Genomic DNA, 18,530 nt, shown 5'->3' on the forward strand with positions numbered 1-18,530 from the left:
TGGGGATTAGGCAGTTTTTGAATTTGGCGCGACTTTTTTTTGAATTAAAATCGTCGGCAAAATCAGCTTACATCGCAACATTTTCGGCATATGCGGCATACGCTACTTTCATCATTTTCGCTTTGTTGATTTTATTTGTTTTCTTTTTACAAAAATGCTCAAATTTCCGCTTTAAAAGGAAAAATTGAAAAGAAATTGGTGTACAGGGAAAGAATAGAACACAAAAGTGCCTCGTGCCATAGAAAAGTGCCTTTTAAGTGCCACAGATGCTGAGTTATGAGAAAATTCTGTGATATAACCTAAAATTTTCCGGAGGTTTGTTTATGTCGCGCTAAAATTTTGAAGAAAAGCCGGGAAAATGGATCAGGGTGTTAGTTTGTTCCAAGGGAATCCCAGTATTCAGGTGGCTGATAATTCGGTGGATTATGACGAGGAAGAAGAGGACCGAAGGCGTCGAGGAGCTGAGATACAAAATGAACTCGATCGGATGTTTGAGGATGAAACGGCAGATGAATCTGAACACTTTAACAATAACTTCGGCGCGCAAGGGAATCCCCAGCAACCATGGCAAATGAGAGCACCCACACAGGGTGGGACCTTTATCCCCGTTGCAGGGGATATGCCACGTCAGGGTGGAGAAGATGGACAAATGCAGAGAATCCTGGAGATAAGGACGCAGGAAGCATTTGAACTGAAGAAGACGCTGGCAAATGAGAAGAAGGCACATGAGATGGAAATGGGGAAATTAGAAAAATGCTTGGCAATTGCAAATGCAGAGAAGGAACGTGCCATAATGACCCGGACGCAGGCCAATGATCTCCTGGTTGAGAGTAAAGCAAAATGTTCAGAACTCAATTCCACCGTGGCGAGACTTCAGGCAAAAGTGCAGGAGTTACAGAAGCAAAATTCCGATATGCTCGTGGAGATTGATAGTACAAATCGAATGCTTAAGGATTCGGAAATGGAACGACGACGGGTTGAGGGTAATGCATTGCAGAGGAAAGAGCAATTGCGGGAAATGGAGAGAAAAGAAGCCGAAGTGGAGAAGCTGCAGCAGCAAGTGAATGGTCTGCTGAAGAAGGTGGACGATCGAGAGTTGGAGCTGCGCACGTGGGAGAAGAGATACAAGGAGTTGGAGAGAAGCAGAGAAGCCATCATTGTGGAGAAGACAGATACAATAAATGACTTGATGCGGACACTCGGTGAGACGCAGGAGCAGTGCAATGACCTCCTCAGTCGACCTGATCTCAAACATGAGAACTTCCAGCTGAAGCAGCACATTGGTGCACTGGAAAAGCAAGCAGATGAAATGCAGAAACGCATTGAAGGTCTCACAATGCAGCTACATTCAACGAATCAAGAAATGAATCTCATGGAGACCTTAGCGGATGGATCACCAATTAATTTTGTCACTGCAGACCGAAAACTCCCGAGTAGTACCCCGTTGTCGGTGGAAACAAAGCACCTCACAATCAGAGATGAACTGTATCGTTCCCTGGGAGCCCTGAAGGAAAAACGCGAAGACATTCGAAAGCTACAGGAGGAAGTTCGTGCGAAAAGCTTGGAGATTGAATCTCTCAAGGAAGCCAATAATAATTCCTTGATAAAGATTGCTGAATATGAGAAAGAAGTCATGAAATTGACTCAGAAATTGCGTCTCTATGAGAAGGAATCCAAGGGGAATCACAGAATTTCCGATGGAAGTGATGATCTCAAGGAAATTACGTGCAAATTTTGTGGGGAATTCTCAGACACAGCGCAAACTCTTCTCAGGGAATCTCAGGTGGAAATTGAAAAGCTCAAAAATGAATATTGTTCCCTCTCGTCCGCCAAGAATGACTTACTTCGTGAGATAAATGAGCTAAAATCGCAGGATTTTGTCAAACAACTTGAACGCTTGCAAAATGAATGTGATTCCCTGAAAAGGGCCCTTGAAGACAAAGAGGACACAATTAGGGAGAAGGAGAAATTGATTGAAAAGCATAAATGGGATTTTGAGAAGGAAGTAGCTGTGCACAAGGAGAAACACGAAAAAGGTTTGAAAGAAATTGAAAAAGAATGAATTTTCTTTTGAAAATGATTGTTTTTAAAATGTTTAATAAATCTTCCACAGATAAACTGGAAAACATCACGAAATGGCGATCACAGAGAAATGACTCTCGTGATTGCAGCAATTGTCTCAATCAGTTGTCTGACATCACGAAACAGGAAATTGCGAATATTCAACTGCAGAAAGACTGTGCCAATTATCTGCGTGAGATCAATCATCTCAGGGCTGAGCTTAAGGAGTCAGCTGATACTGTGAATGATCTCCATGCGAGACTGGGTCTCAAGGAGGAACAGAATCGTGTGATTGCGGACCTAAAGGAGCAGGCGGCGAAATTTGGGGAATTCATAAAAAATTGCAGTACCGCTTCGACGCCGCAGAAAGTGGATTCGCGCGACGCTAGTGTTTCCACATCACCAGACATGGAGGGCGGCTACAGGGATCCTGGGCTGATTGATCAGTACGCAAAGGCCTATGCGGAGGAGATTAAGAAACTTGAGTTGGAGCATAGGCAGAAGGAATTACGTGCTGAGGAGGCATTCAGGAAACTCACGGCCTATCGGGATGAGATGCAAAAGGAATTTGAGCAGAAAATTCACATTTTACGCGTGGCCATTCTGTCCGAGAGGAAGGAGTACGAGCAAGTTATCAAGGACAAGGAGACTGAGATGGAACATTCAACGGAGGAACACAATAAAATTGTAAATAAGTACAAACAGGACTTGAATAGGTTGCGGCAGCAAATCGAGGAATTGCAGCAGATGGTACGTGAATTGAAGAAGCAAAATGAAACGGAGAAGAATGCTGTGATGGACCTCATGACTGAATGGAACTTAGAGAAGAAGAATGTAAAATTGCGTGAAGTTGAGATGCGGAGGCTACTTGAGGAGACAACGCAGAAGTACGAGGGTGCCAAGCAGAAGGCACTAAACTACAAGAAATACTCAGAACAGCAAGATGCTCACATGAAGAAGGAATACGACAGGATAAAGCAATCCTATGAATCGTATAAAATTAAATTGGAACAACGATTGGATGAATTGAAGAAAAATTACGAGAAAATTGTAAGTTTTTTCTACAAGAAATTCGTTTTAATACTTTTTAACAAATGGAATTTAATTGTTTTTTCCAGATGGATGAAAAAATCACGAAAATGGAAGATGAGTACGTGAGAAAATTGGAAAGATTCAAGGAGACGTAAGGATAAAAAAAAAGATCCCATTTAAATTTTGCATTTAATTAGAAGTTTTAATTTAAATTAAAATTGAATTTTAAAAATGAAATTTTATAGAAAAAAATGATGTTTTTTTTTCAAATATCTTATACTCGCACTATTAATGTAGTAAACAACTTTAATTACCTAAATCATAAAACAACAACATATAAATCGCACGCGCTTGAAGGCAATTTTATAGTAAACCCCAAAGGTTATTCATTCAAAGGTTATTTATAAAATGTATAAAATTACGGTAAGATGTCCTATTGCTTATGACGCAAATTCATTTTTTAAAGAGTCCCATTTTGTGCACAAGGCCTCACTTCACTATTATACTCTACACATTCTCCAAAGAAAGGCAGATGAATGCTTTTCAATAGATTCTGTGTAAACATTCTAAAGAAAATCCGAAGCTTTTGCGCATTTCCATTAAGATTTTAATTGTCTTTTTCTCATTCAAACTTTTTAGTTTTTTTTTTCACTTTCACTGATTAACATGCATCAATGAGGGTCAAAAGCTTTTGTTAAAAAATGTCCTGGTTTGCGAATGTTTTGTTAAAATGTTTCTTAGAATAAAAAAAAGTTCTGAGTATATCGTTAAACACTCAAAGAATAACTTCTAAATAATATAGGAATTTGTGCAATTTTTTTTATTTTCATCTATAGGGATTGTTTAAATAATTTTCCTTGGGATTTTGATAAGCACGACAATGAATTTAAAATTACATCGCAAATATTAACGAAACAGTTTTTCCTTATTATTGTGTAAACTAATTTACATTAACATTTTGCGATGCTCAAAGGAACTACTGCTGATAAAGTTTTGCGTGTGCAAAGAAGGCAATATTGTCCTGGAAAATTCCCCTATTGACCGCACAAGTAATAAATTACAAAAATAGATAGACTTTTCAGATTGTTATCTGAACGACTTTCTTGGAATTATTGATTTATAAATTACCTGCTTTTGATTTAAATATTATAAAGAAGCTTTTAATTGCTTTTTGTTCTTAGTTTTCTAAATCCTCTAAAATGTCCTGCTGGGATAGGAAAATTTTCATAAATTATAAATTATGCTGAACATAAAAAAGTATATAACGTAAGCGACAAAGAATTAGGCAATCTACAAAATGTGTCAATGTGGTCACTCTATTGCCGTAAAAGGGGTTATCTAGCACTAGAGTTGACCAAAAATAAATTAGTTTGTCATTATCATTTCCTAAAAAAAACCAAATGGCCTCAAGGGGTCATTTTGCTGAATTTCTCTTTCTCAACTTCTTCCAAGGGGGTTCTTGCTTTTCCTCATTAGCGCGATAGTAAAATATATCGCGATTCGCGCATAATTAGGTCAATTAGTTTGTTTTAGGAAAATCTTTTAACAGAATACAAGGAAAACGTTTTCTTTTGTTTTTATGTAAAAGCAACAGTTTTTAATCAATTTAATCAATTTATTGGTAAAAGAAATGTATAAATGAAGAATAAAATTGATTGTGCGGCATTTAAGTAATCAACAGTCAGCAGGATTAATCGGTAGACGAATAAAATCGTACGATCAACTGCATTATTCTTTGTGTATCTGGAATATACGGTGAATAATTGCTTATTTTATTTACAAAAGCTCATTTCTCTCACACTATCTCTCTTTTCCCTTATCAGCTGTATATGTATGTTTTCTATGTGCACAAATACATTGGCCAGACGTGCTTGGGCGACAGACCGTTTGCTGCCTGGGCTGCCTGAATGCGACCACCAGTAGCTCACTAGAGACTGTCACACTGTGCCGATGGTCTGGTCAGTTGTGCATTATCCGTTGACGAGGAAAGAAGCATTGGGAAAACAGTCTGGTGATCAACATTAAAAGTGATTGCGTCTCATTGAAAGAAAGAAAACAATACGTAAATCTCTCAAGTGAACATCACAAGACAAATAACTTTAATAATTTAAACCTGGTGCATTTAATTTTCCAAAGAGAAGAGAAAAACTATAAAAGAGACAATTTTTTTTCTACGTACAAAAATAAAAGAATTCAACCAAGGACATTCTCTGACTCCAAAGATGAATTTATCGTTTGCTGGATGTGGCTTTTTGGGTATTTATCACGTTGGTGTGGCAATTGGTTTCAAACAATATGCACCCCATCTACTCCTGGACAAAATCAGCGGAGCATCTGCTGGCTCCTTAGCTGCTGTTGGATTACTCTGTGATCTGCCACTCGGTAAGTTTAAAACTCTCAACACATTATACTACAGTGAGGTCAGCATTTGAAATAAATAAAAGCTCATTGATTGACTCAGAAATATCATTGTTCGATAGCGTAAAATATTGTCTCTGCACATTTTATGGCTATTCTATCACGATTAAACGGTCCAAATTCCAAAGGTGCAATGTAATTTTGAAGATTTGAGACCACACTTTTTTGCTACATGTGCGATTATATATTTTTTGCTTCTTTATTTGAGAAATTTATAGAGTTGGATTAATTGATTACCTCATTCTCTACATTCTGTAATGTTTAGATCACAAATCTCTGCGAAAAAAGCTTTGATGTTTCTTTTTTTAATTTTATTTATGATTTTTCGCCACAATTAAAAAAAAACACAAAACAAAGAAATAAAGGTACATATTGTAGAAAATCATAAAACATTAAAGAAAAGCTTAACAATTCGAAGTAGGACACGGGGCGTGGTTTAGATAAATCTTTCCGATTTTCCGTTAATTTCATATTCTAAATTATGAGTTATTATATAACTTTCTTGATATTCCTTAAATATAATTTACGTAACCCGGGTTTATCTTTCAATGAATGTAGTAAAAAATTACAATTTGAGCAAATATTACAACGTTGTAATTTATCATTTTTGTCCTTTTTGAGAATAAATTATGTGATCTTTAAATACTTAAGAACGTATAGAATAATTAACAAATAGTTTTACAATGCCTACGATTCAGTATAATATTTAACCGATTTATTGAGCAAAAACGTCACATAAATTCTAAGAAATTAATCAATACAAAAACCAATTTAAGTCTGCCTAAAATTCATTTTTTTTTACATTATATCATCGTAGACAATAAAAGGTAATCAATAGACCCATGTCTATTTATCTTGGAATTTTTCTCTCGTTTTTTTTTTACAACTAGGGATAAGTACATAATATTTATGTAAAAAACCAAGTTTACGTCAATTAAGCTATATGAAAAAAATTGGTATAATCTTATCGATAATATTGACCTTCATCAATCATTATTTTATGCCACCTCGTTTGTTCGATGAGAGAAGCCACAAAAAGAAAGAAAATGGAAAAGCCTTCCAAAGGTCTTGGTTCTAATCGATCACATGGGGGAGGAAAGCCCCCCAACAAGTTGGGGGATTTTCTTCCATTTGAGATTCATTGATTAATTTCATTGATAAAGACGGAGGAGCGCAATAATGGAGTGACCAATAAATCAATTTGATGCGAAAAACATTTTATATAGGAAGTAGGTTTCTTTTGGTTTTAACAACAACAAAAAACCCCAAAGAGTTGATAAGAGGCAATAACTTGTGATGTGTGACTTTATTTCATTTTTTTTCTTAATATTATTTTATTCAAGTGATTATTGCCATTTGTTTTCCACTATTGGCAAAACATCAACAGTGCTTAACAGCGTCCGCGAGATAGGCAATGGAGCAATGTTACGCAAAAAATCATTCGATCCACTGACGCAAGAGAATCTCTGTGAGAGAAAATTTCTTCATTTAGTTGTTGTTTCTTTTTTCATGAAAATGCCCCGAATCCTTGGAGTTTTTTTTCTTCTTCCTCCCTTTGGGGGGATTTTTTGCTGTGGGTACTGTGACGTGGTGAGTGAAGAGATGCCTTTTTTTGTGTGTGAATCACATAGGAAAAAAAATGCGGGAAAATAGCCTCACATCTGGACGCAAATTGGAAGGAGATTGATGGGTTATCGCGGGATTTATGACCCTTAAATCTCGCGCGCATACAGCTTCAATGGAAACTCTGTGGTGGCCATAAAGTGTGCCAGATTCAAATGTATAAAATTAATCGTGTGTACAGAAACTTGGGGAGAGTACACGAGAAAAGGATTGACCCACAATTGATAAGACCCCACAAACATAAGGCCGCTTGCGCACTCGCTTGATTTTTTTTTTAAATCGTTTGCTTTATGAAAAAACGCGGGGGGAAAACTACGCAAAATTCCCACATGAGGAGGAAGAAGCACCCAAATCTCTTAATTAAGTTATCAACCGCGTAAAAGCATGATGTTGCTTATCACGTTTTTAGGATTTTTTTCACATTCTCCCTTTATTTTCTTCCCAACGGTTTGTTCAACCACGCGCGCGACTTTGCCAACACCTTGAGTACAACACACATTCACACCCTCTTTCTTATCACTCATTGGAGTTTTTTTTTCTTAATCAAATCGCATCTACACTCACAGTGGGTGAGAAGAAATTGTGTTAAATTCCTCTTTCAAGTGGATGGAGTTTCATATTACGCGACATAATCAGCAAGGTCAATTCCTATGGGCTCAACTCCCGCAGTTCGACTGTCTAAAATGATAACGTTAACGAGAGATCAGGCCTTCTTCCCAGGAGGGCATTATTCGATGTAGTACATATAGGCAATGTTGAGATGTGGAAAAGAGGCATGCTACTGTGCTATTTCTCATCTCCACAAAAACCACTCTATTTGTTCGTAAATATTGAATCCCTTATCAGTTGTAATTGACACAAAGGGAGGGAGCGAATGAAGGATGATGTGGAGGAAAAATAATACATCATGACGCATTCTCAAAAATGTCGTCAATAGCAATTAAATATTATACAAGGCTTCTCTTGTTGACCTTCCTGGCCTCCCTGTGAGAATCACAGAATTTCCGAAAAAATTACACCAAACACCCCAAACTCAGCACCTTCTTATCACTTAAGAGATGCAAATCTTCTTTATTTCTTCTTTTCTTTGAATAGTCACTCCAATGTGGGGAGGTGTGTGAAGAAATGACGATGACGAGAAAATTTCCACAACTTCCGGAAAACAAAAATGAGATTACGATTTATCTTATCTCTATGTTTTTGGGAAATTTTTAGCAAATAAATTAAGATGAATTTTCATAAAGAAGTTCCAACATAAATATTTGCCATTGAAGGTTTTTTTGCCACACACTTTTTCTTAATTTAATTTGTTTTACTTAATATTTGTAAAAGTGCACGAAAAGCAGTTTTTCCCTCAATCTTTTAAAGTTACTAGTATTACATTTTTTCAGAAAAAGTTATCATAATAATGAATTCACAAACATAATAATTTTTTTTAACTTGCTCTTATGTAATACAAAATATACAAAACAATTGGATTTTTGCTCCACTTTTGTTTAAAACTTAAAAAACATTTTCGAAGTAATTATTTTGTTTTATTACTTTTAAAATATATTTGCCAATCTCTAAATTGTTTCCTGCATGTGTAATTTATATTATTTACTTCCTAAGAAACCGAAAGTAATCTCTATTCAAAAATCTCTTGGAGCAGGAAGAATTCTTAAATAATTTATCATCAAATTGGCAATTTTATGGGAGACATGACAAGGTAATTAAGAAAGATTTACAATGAGATTAGATTTCTGGAGAAATGACGAGCCTTCTTTTTGCCAAAGAAATAAAGAGGGTTTAAAAGGCTTTATGGGTTTGATGACCTGAGAAAGTTAATTTACATAATTTTTTTCTATTTTTGTCGGCGACCTTCTGTCGCTCTAAATTGACCCAAAAATTTCCTGCCAGGTAATGCAATTGCAGCATATTCATTCGTTGCACATAAATAAGTTAAATGTGCAGTGTTGGGAAGCTTTCGTGTAGACTATAGTGTAAGAAATAGTGCGTGATGTAGAAAAAGTACATACATAGGAGAGCTTTCTGTTGACAACGTATGATGATAAGAAAACTGTGGGATGATTGTGTTTTCCACAAGACACAGTATTGTCTTTTATTCCTCTCTTTGAAAAACTTGTTATTGTGTGCCTTTTTCTCCGGCTATTTGCACAATTTGATGCTGATAGTGCTTTAAAGTTGGGAGGGAGTTTTGGGGGAGGGTGTTTGCTCTGTGATTTATTTCCCACAAAAATGTAATGTTGTTTGCCCACTTGGATGGGAAGTAATCAAGGGAATGAAACGTGCTGATAGTATGTAAATATTTAGTCACTTGGGGATGATGACAATATACATATTTCTGAGGAAGTTGGTGAGAAATTTGGAGTAGAAGATGATCGGCAAACAAGAGATTGTAGGAAACTTTTTTAATTAAATTATTTGTCTGCTATTTATAATGCATTGCTGATGTAATATTTATTTTTTTTCATTTTATTTTGCAGCTGAAATGACATCAGAAATGCTGAGGATCAGCATGATTGCACGATCACACAAACTAGGACCATTCAGTCCGCGCTTCAACATTAACTCCATCCTCCTGGAGGGACTCCACAAATTCCTGCCAGCCGATGCTCATTTGAGGGTAAATGGGAGATTGCACATCTCTCTAACACGCGTCTGTGATGGCAAGAATGTGATTGTGTCCCATTTTAATAGTCGCGAAGAGCTCTTTCAGGCTCTCATCTGTTCCTGCTTTGTCCCCATATTCTCGGGCTTTCTACCACCACGCTTCCATGGTGCACGCTACATGGATGGGGGTTTCTCAGACAATTTGCCCACCATCAATGAGAATACGGTTACAGTGAGTCCCTTTTGTGGGGAAAGTGATATTTGTCCAAGAGACAAGAGCTCTCAGCTCTTTCATGTAAGTTAATCAGTAAAATCTTCTTAACCTTCGTCGACACAACTGATGATTTTTTTTTCTCGTTCTTGTAGGTAAATTTTGCTAATACGAGCATAGAAATTTCGAGACAGAACATTAATCGCTTTTCGTACATTTTGATGCCACCAAAAGCTGAGATTCTGTCAAATATGTGCCAGCAGGGCTTCGACGATGCTCTGCGATTTTTGCAGCGCAACAATCTCATCAATTGCAACCGATGCATTGAGGTGCAGACACAAATTACCATGCAGGATACGCAGATGTACGTTGAGGACTACGATCCTGAGTGCAAGGATTGCACGGAGCATCGCAAACATGCATCCAGGGGGAACCTTCCGGATACAGTGGTGCATGTTCTCGAGGCGGCCATCGATTCTGCTAACAAGGGTATCGTTGCGTGGCTCTTCAATCGCAAATTGCCCTCAATTGTGCGACGACTCACATCCTTCCTACCGTCTGTTTTGCCCACCTCACTCACAAAGTTAGTATCAATCTTCAAGGAAATGTTTGGGGAAATTCTCAGAGCCATTCCATTGATTGTTATCTCTTCATAGATTGAGGCGAAGTCTACTAACAAATATTATTCCACTTGAGAAACTCTTAGCGAATCTTCCTAACAACTTGGGGTCAGTTGAAATGCTTATTTTTGTTTAGCATTTTTGTTCATTAATCACTTTTTCATCTAAATATTTTTTTTTCTTTTACAAAAACTTGTAAAATTATTTTTGGGCCTACAATTGAATTATTTTAAAGCTTTTGCTGCTATCTGTTGTCATGCAAAAAAAAATCATAAAATCATAATTTAATTTTATTCCGTAATAAAATTAAAGTATTCTGTAATTCAGTTATATTATAATCCTAATTTAAAGAAATTGTGAAGCTTTTCATAATACAATGTTAGAGAAAATAGTTCCCGTCTAAAAGTAGTCTACATAAAAACAAGATTTATTTATTATTAATTTTGTTAAAATAATCACAAAATAACAAAGCATTCTCTCACGTAGAAAATTCATTTCATTTAACAAATAAAATTTATCTTAATGCTTAAAAAAAAGATTAAATGAATATGCCATGATTGAAGAAAGAAGATCTTTTTATTGCTTCTTTGCAGAGAAGTGTATTGGGATGATGAGATTGATGAAGAAGCTCCATCGGAAGTTTGTGTTGAAAAGACAATATAAGATGAAGAAGAGACTCCTCCACTTAACCGGCCAAATGACATTAATAAATTAATGCGATCGACCAAGAAAGACTTTAGGAGAATATTTTAATTCAGCTCATGTGACATTTCCAAGAAGGTATAATGAATTATTAATTCTTGTCTTTCATTCAATTTTATTTAACACTATTTTTTCCCTTTTTCCAGATATACACATTTCACTATTTTTATACATAAATATATATTTTTACATGACCGTGGTATTTGAGGATGGGAAGATTTTATATTATTTTGTAATTATAAGTAAGTTTCTTAAGAATCTTCAAGCGCTGAGATTTACAAATCATTGAAAGTGACACAAGTTCAATGATCCTGTATTATAATGTATTAGACTGAAATGAAAATAAATATGAAAATTATAAAACATTCTTCGGCTAAATCTTTCTTTTTTTTAGCATCTCAATTTGATACTTTTACATTTCTTGCAAAAAAGAACCAGATTAAGGAATATTTTGTGCGTGGGTCAATGTCAATAAACTTGATTCAACTCGTAGATTTTTTCTCCCTCAACATTTTTCCATCAAATGAGACGCATATATTAAGAAAATACTTATTATTAAATTCATTACATTTTGCTTTTAACCTCGGTTATCGTGATTTATAAAACATGTGTACATTTTGCGCATTTTGTCTCCCTCACAAAATTAATTTTCATGCTGAATGGACTGATTACGGATGCCGCCACGTGAAATGAAAATACGCGAAATATAATCGTGAGACAAGGAATGTAAAAAAAAAATAATCTGAATTTGAAATTGAAGAATAAATAGAGTAATCAAGCAGAGACATCCAAACAATCACAAATATTTTTATTGATTTTGAAATTTACATTTTTTTTATGATAAATTTTTTTTAAAAAATCAACATCATGTTTTATTTTAATTTTGTACTTTTACAACCCTACGCCTTGCAACTGAAACTGGATAAGTAAGATTAAATAGCTGGTCATTGAGGAAATCATCGAGTACAGAAGAGTATTGTCAACATTGAACATGCCACAAAGCGAAATTGGACGTTTTTCCTGAAGAATTTGTATAGAAAATTGGCTGATGCTCTCTTTGAGACGATCATCAACTTTGTGGATGGGAAATTCATGCAGGATTTTTCCAGTTGTTGCCATCTGAAGCAAAGTGAAATTTTATAATGAGAGATTTATATGACTTTTTTTAGAATATTAATTGCTAAACCTCTTCCATAAGTTTATCACAATATACTATACACATAACCAATTCGAGACCGTTAAAAATGTCATTAATAGCCCCATTGATCATTATTTCAAAAGTAAGCAATGTCTTTATTAAACCAACATATGAGAGATACTCAAAAAATGCTGGAACGGTAAGCTCGATAAATTTATTAAAAAAATAAATAAGTAAAATAAAAGTTTCTAATTTATTGAGTTTTGTGAGATTTATGTTTAATTCAGAATAGAGAATGGAAAACTCATCAAGTTTATCACAAATTTTACACGAGAGAACCATTTTTTGTGCAGATGAGGTGTTTTTTGGGACATCTTTAATTTGGTCAACTAATTCGCGAAGAGAGAAATTTATCTGAGAAGCAATGTATTGAAATGAAACAATTTCCATTGCAAAATTGCATCCTGTTAGGGTTGTTATTCCTAATGGTAATAAATAACAGAGCAAATTAATTAATATGCTGGTACCCTGTTTTGCAATTAAGAACATTATTGTGTAGTTTGATAATAGTTTAAAAACAAATATTAAAATTACAGAAGAAGCTTTAGTCGAAAAATATTTATTTCTGTATACTTTGGGCACGGTTTCGTTAATCTTTTTTTCAAAAATCTTTTTATAGTTCAAATACTCAATTATTTCTTTTCTATAGTAAATATTAAGGCACTGAACTGATACAACGGAGCATAATTGCAAAATAGCTTGAAACAATCCAATGTATATTGCTAAATTCGAATCGAATGTGTCTTCGAGAACAAACATGAATTGGTTAATTAAATATGGGCAGAATATGGACGTATAAATCAGTAGAAGCAGACAGTAAATTATTGATGGAATTGATTCTTTGAATTGTCTGTTAGATGAATTGTAGTGAAAGGCACATAATCCAAAGAATTTATTGAGATAATATAGACACGTTGAATAACGATAAAAGTTTACTTTCGTCATTTCAGACATGTATGAAGAGACTAAATAAAAGCAATACCGCCTATTGTATGAATTTGATCTAATTGTTTTTGATTTTATCACCTTTGATTAAATTATGGTTAATCTTCTAGACGTATCTAAATGAAGCAGCTCAAAAGGTATTGAAGGTGTAAAGTTTACCAAATCAATAAAAATAATATAAAGAGAATAATCATGATAAACAATACTTACAAAATGAATTAAAACAAAAAGGATAAATTGCATTTTTGATATACATAAGTAAAACATGAATAATGAGATCAGAAAGAATTGTCAAAGCCAATCAGAACTTGTCGGACAGACAGAATTTGCCAAATTAGATAAGATTTCCCGATGAATTCAAAATATGGTCTATAAACTAATTCTTTATTACCTTACTATTTTAATAAGGATATTTGTACTTTTACAACCCTATTCCTTGCAATTGAAATTGGATGAGTAAGATTAAATAGCTGGTCATTGAGGAAATCATCGAGTAAAGAAGAGTATTGTCAACGTTGAACATGCCACAGAGCGAAATTGGACGTTTTTCCTGAAGAATTTGTATTGAAAATTGGCTGATGCTCTCTTTGAGACGATCATCAACTTTGTGGATGGGAAATTCATGCAGGATTTTGCCAGTTGTTGCCATCTGAAGCAAAGAGAAATGAAAGGTAAGTTTTACTTTACTTTTTACGAACCTTAATATCTAGACCTCTTCCATAAGTTTATCACAACATGCTACACACATAATCAATTCGAGACCACTTAACAAATCATTGATAACTCCATTGATCATCATTTCATAAGTTACCTCTGCTTTTAAAAAACCAACATACGAGAGATACTCAAAGAATGCAGGAACAATAAGTTCAATGAATTTATTAAAAAAATAAATAAGTAAAATAAAAGTTTCTAATTTATTGAACTTTGTAAGAATTAAATTCATTTCGGAATAAAGAATGGAAAACTCATCAAGTTTGTCACATATTTTACACGAGAGAACCATTTTTTGTGCAGATGAGGTGTTTTTGGGAACATCTCTAATTTGGTCAACTAACTCGTAAAGGGAGAAATTAATTTGCGAAGTAAAGTATTGGAATGAAATAATTTCCATCGCAAAGTTGCATCCTGTAAGCGTTGTAATTGCCATTGGAATCATATAAAAGAGTAAAGCAATTAACATGCTGGTGTCTTGGTTTGTAACAAAAAACATTATGACGTAGTGTGATATAAGTTTAAAAATAAGTACAATGATTACGGTAGCTGCCCTGGTAGTGAAATATCTATTTCTATATATTTTGGACACGAATTTGTTCATTTTCTTTTCAAAAATCACTTTACAATTTAAATACTCCATAATTCTTTTTCTGTAATAAATATTAAAGTACTGAACTGAAACAACGGAGAACAATTGTAAAGCAGCATGAAACAATCCAATGTATAATGCTAAATTAATTGAGAACGTATTTTCTAAGATGTCTTTAAAACTTATAATTAAATTTGGACAGTATATGGTTGTATAAAGCAGTAGTATCAAGCAATAAATTATTGATGGGATGGATTCTTTGAATTGTCTGTTAGATGGATTGTAGTGAAAAGCACATAATCCAAATAATTTATTGAAATAATATAAACACGTTGAATAACGATAAAAATTTGCTTTCTTCATTTCAGACATCTCTAAAGAGACTAAATAACATTTATTGTTCATTTTTGTTATAATATGATCTAAATGTTATCGACTTATCATAGATCTATTCAAAGGTATATTACATTACCACGAATTAATCTTTCTATCTAAATGAATTAGCTCAATATAATAGGGTGTAAGTTGATCTAGTCTAATCATAATAAAACATATAAAGAGAAGAATTATGTTAATGAACACATTTTCAATTAGATAAAATAGACGTATTTTTCTATTCCCTCCAATGTCCAAAGGCAGTCTCTCTCTTTATTTAACAAAAATTAAAAGATAAATCATTTTAACATTAAAGACACACAAATAATATTTCTCTAATTATTACCTCTTGTTGTATCATTTCGCATGCAACAATATATAGCACAATTGAAATTATATTGCATAATGTATATCCAAGAGCAAAAACATAAAATTCTGGTGCATTGTGGTATTCCTCTACGTAAACATAACGAATTATGAATTGATAGAAAAATGGTATGATAATTTCTAAAAACTTATGACAAAAAACAATAATCATTGTCGATGATTCATAATTAACTAATTCAAAGAATAAAAAATGAATTTTAGAATTGAATTCCTGCAATTTGTTAATGTTATCACTAATTGAGCACGATGTTATCATACAATGTGGTTTGCTTTTGGAATTCACCTCAAACTTAATAATATTTAAATTATGCAAAAGTGTTTCATTAATGCATGAAATCATGAATTTATATTGAATTACACCATCAAGAAAACAATTTCCAGATGCAATTACTTGAAAGTAGTTCACAATATACCCTATAATGAAGAGAACACTCCTTGAAGGATCACGAACTACTTGCAGCATGACAATAAACAATGATATTAATTGGAAAATAAATAAAATTACAGAGTTTACAAAACGAAGAGTAGTCCTATAGTCTCTTTTATTTGGTGGAACGATTAATCTTTTATGCAAGTTTTCATTAAAACTCTCCTCAAATTTTAAATAATTATTTCTGTATGCAACTTCATCTTTAACTGATAAAAGCTTATAGAGCAGTAGTACTGTACTAATGGCATGCTGGCAAAATGATTGAAATAAAAGGACCATCAGTGTTAAATTTCCACTTGTTATAATGACACCAGTTTTAAGGAATTTTTGATCATCTATGTACAATGTTGGTACAAGAATAAAATTTATGCTGCAGTAAAAGATTTTCCAATATGATATTTCGAACTTTTTTCTTTCTGACTTGTACGAACATAGTGAGGCACAAAACAATGTGTTTATAAAGTTATAATATCCGGAAAAATCTAACATTATGCGGAAATACTATTATGTGAACTGTTTAGACAAAACTGAACTAATCGAAGGTTTTACTCGAAAACTTCTAGACTGAATGGACATCATCATTAATAAAGATATAATCAATTGTTTAATATTAAATATACATAATTTGATTGATGATTGTAATTGAGGCGAAATAGTCACAGAATTGAGGGTTGATACTATATACAAAAAAGTAATTTTTAAAAATAAATATTGTTACAAACGAAATGATTATAATGCTGTACATCCCCTACTATTAGTTGAGAGGAAAAGTAACGTATATTACACTATTTTCATCCATTAATGAATCTACTTTTAATGCATGTACTTAGAGAAATAAATTAAGAAATATATTAAATAATTACCTCTTGCTGAAACTTTTCACACATGTTTATAAGTAAAAACAATGAAATTACATTCCATAGAGGGTAACACATTCCAAATACAATGTAAATTGATAAATTACTGGGGCTATCAACGTACAAAGTACGGGCAATAAATTGATAAAATATTGGTACAAGAATTTCTATAAACTTATGAAGGAAAACTGCAATAAGTGCAAGAGATTCATACTGGATCATTTCATACACCAATTCATAAAGTTCTGAATTGAGTCTCTGCAGATTATCTAGATTATCACTAATTCCACATGATGAAATTATGCAGTGAGATCTACTTTTACATCCAATTTTCCCCAAAAGAATACGTAAATCTTCCAGTAGTGCCTGATTTATATATGAGACTGCAAAGTAGTATTGTAGAATTTTCTCAAAGAACATATTTCCAACAGTAATAATTTGGAAGTACGAAAAGACATAGGTAATAATGTAGATATATCCTAAAGCATGAAAACGAACTACCCGTACAAGTACAACAGTTGTTGCATAAATTTGCATCAAAAATATAAAGACAGAATTTATCAAGAAGTAGAAATAAAGTAAATTTCGACCACTTTTCGTCTTTTTATTTTTCAAAATGTACTCATTGAGTTTTTTCTTAAATTTCAGATGATTATTTTTAAAAATAACTTCCTCTCTGCAGTAAATTAACTTTGAAAGCAAAAGAGTTACATTTAACACATACTGCGATGAGGTTTGCAAGAGACACACAAGCATTGAAAGAGGATTCTTACTAATGTCATAAAAATTATTAACAAAAAATTTTATCATCTTTGGATAAAAGAGAATTGTAATAAGAAGAAGGGCAATTGTATAAATTCTTTTAAAAGACGATTTTACAAAATAATTTCCATTGCGATTAAATGATGCAACAGATATGCCAAAAAATGTGTTTATTAAATTAAAAAAGCTTGAAAATGTAATCATTTTCTAATAAAAATTCCACGTGAACACTGATAGGCCCTCTTCATTTTACTACTCTTCCAACAACAAAAATTAAATTTCGTCCAGCCATTTATTAAACTAATTAACATATATTGATATATCGATTATTTATACAATATTTAATTAGTTTAATTGCTAATAAATTAAAATTGAAGCTTCACTGAGGACTCAAAAGCAGCAAGGTGGGTAGAATTATTTATCCTTCGAGAATTCACATGCCCAATTGAAATTGAATTAAAAGAATGAGGTAACTTGTCATTGAGGTAACCATTGAATACAGTAGCGTGTTGTCTACATCAAACATTCCATAGATGGAAATTGATCGTTTTCCTTGCAGGATTTGTATTGAAAATTGACTGATGCTCTCTCTGAGACGATCATCAACTTTGTGGATTGGAAATTCATGCAGAATTTGTGCTGTTTCTGACATCTAGAATTTAGAAACATTTTTTTTATATTTTTCTACACGAATTCTTTGATGAAATTTGAATACTTCTTCAACGAAATTTCCACAGTTAGTTACTGTAATAACAACATCAATAATACTGAAGATATTGTTCATGATATTTTGTATAAAAACACTTGATCCTGTATGAAATGCAGAATATCCCGTCATAGTTATAAACTCTAAAAATACTTGCATTGTCCACTCAAAAAGTTTATTAGTGAAGAACAATAGTAACATTGTGGCATATATATTATTGAGAACCAGCAAAGCTTCTTGAAGTTGAGCATACATGATGGAAAGCTCATCAATTTTATCACTAA

The 18,530-nt window shown here is 33.3% G+C and overlaps 5 protein-coding genes across 11 annotated transcripts in view; 2 read left to right on the forward strand and 3 right to left on the reverse strand.

The window, feature by feature from the left end:
- Positions 1–18,530, reverse strand: part of LOC129786110 (replication factor C subunit 4) — a 635,780-nt gene that overhangs the window by 381,937 nt on the left and 235,313 nt on the right. The gene's annotated exons all lie outside the window — the stretch shown is intronic.
- Positions 1–18,530, reverse strand: part of LOC129785980 (extended synaptotagmin-2) — a 633,447-nt gene that overhangs the window by 381,937 nt on the left and 232,980 nt on the right. The window lies entirely within an intron of this gene.
- LOC129785995 (protein kinase C-like) overlaps positions 1–18,530 on the reverse strand; it is a 501,513-nt gene that overhangs the window by 381,937 nt on the left and 101,046 nt on the right. The window lies entirely within an intron of this gene.
- LOC129785972 (golgin subfamily A member 4) lies at positions 95–3,894 on the forward strand. Of its 2 annotated transcripts, XM_055820687.1 has the most exons (3): positions 95–2,036; positions 2,114–3,111; positions 3,180–3,894. In XM_055820687.1, exons 1-3 carry the CDS (start codon positions 359–361, stop codon positions 3,246–3,248), a joined length of 2,745 nt encoding a protein of 914 aa, XP_055676662.1. In that variant the 5' UTR covers positions 95–358; the 3' UTR covers positions 3,249–3,894. The 2 variants fall into 2 exon arrangements, with proteins under 2 accessions (XP_055676662.1, XP_055676661.1); XM_055820686.1 differs by having other exon boundaries at positions 2,114–3,424.
- LOC129786099 (patatin-like phospholipase domain-containing protein 2) lies at positions 4,953–11,645 on the forward strand. Of its 4 annotated transcripts, none has more exons than XM_055820915.1 (6): positions 4,953–5,475; positions 9,621–10,042; positions 10,114–10,541; positions 10,615–10,686; positions 11,172–11,358; positions 11,427–11,645. In XM_055820915.1, exons 1-5 carry the CDS (start codon positions 5,316–5,318, stop codon positions 11,239–11,241), a joined length of 1,152 nt encoding a protein of 383 aa, XP_055676890.1. In that variant the 5' UTR covers positions 4,953–5,315; the 3' UTR covers positions 11,242–11,358; positions 11,427–11,645. The 4 variants fall into 4 exon arrangements, with proteins under 4 accessions (XP_055676890.1, XP_055676891.1, XP_055676888.1 ...); XM_055820913.1 differs by having other exon boundaries at positions 5,017–5,475; positions 11,149–11,358; XM_055820916.1 differs by lacking the exon at positions 10,615–10,686 and having other exon boundaries at positions 5,008–5,475.

Source organism: Lutzomyia longipalpis, chromosome 1 (genome assembly GCF_024334085.1).
Source record: "Lutzomyia longipalpis isolate SR_M1_2022 chromosome 1, ASM2433408v1".
NCBI lineage: Eukaryota > Metazoa > Arthropoda > Insecta > Diptera > Psychodidae > Lutzomyia > Lutzomyia longipalpis.

What these genes read in the sequence shown, in the direction of transcription:
- LOC129785972 (XM_055820686.1), top strand. Translation starts at nt 359, where the DNA reads ATGGATCAGGGTGTTAGTTTGTTCCAAGGGAATCCCAGTATTCAGGTG. An exon ending in CAAGGAGAAACACGAAAAAG is followed by an intron (nt 2,037 to 2,113) that starts GTTTGAAAGAAA and finishes AATCTTCCACAG; the next exon opens with ATAAACTGGAAAACATCACG.
- LOC129786099 (XM_055820913.1), top strand. Translation starts at nt 5,316, where the DNA reads ATGAATTTATCGTTTGCTGGATGTGGCTTTTTGGGTATTTATCACGTT. An exon ending in ACTCTGTGATCTGCCACTCG is followed by an intron (nt 5,476 to 9,620) that starts GTAAGTTTAAAA and finishes TTTATTTTGCAG; the next exon opens with CTGAAATGACATCAGAAATG. An exon ending in AATCTTCCTAACAACTTGGG is followed by an intron (nt 10,687 to 11,148) that starts GTCAGTTGAAAT and finishes TGAAGAAAGAAG; the next exon opens with ATCTTTTTATTGCTTCTTTG.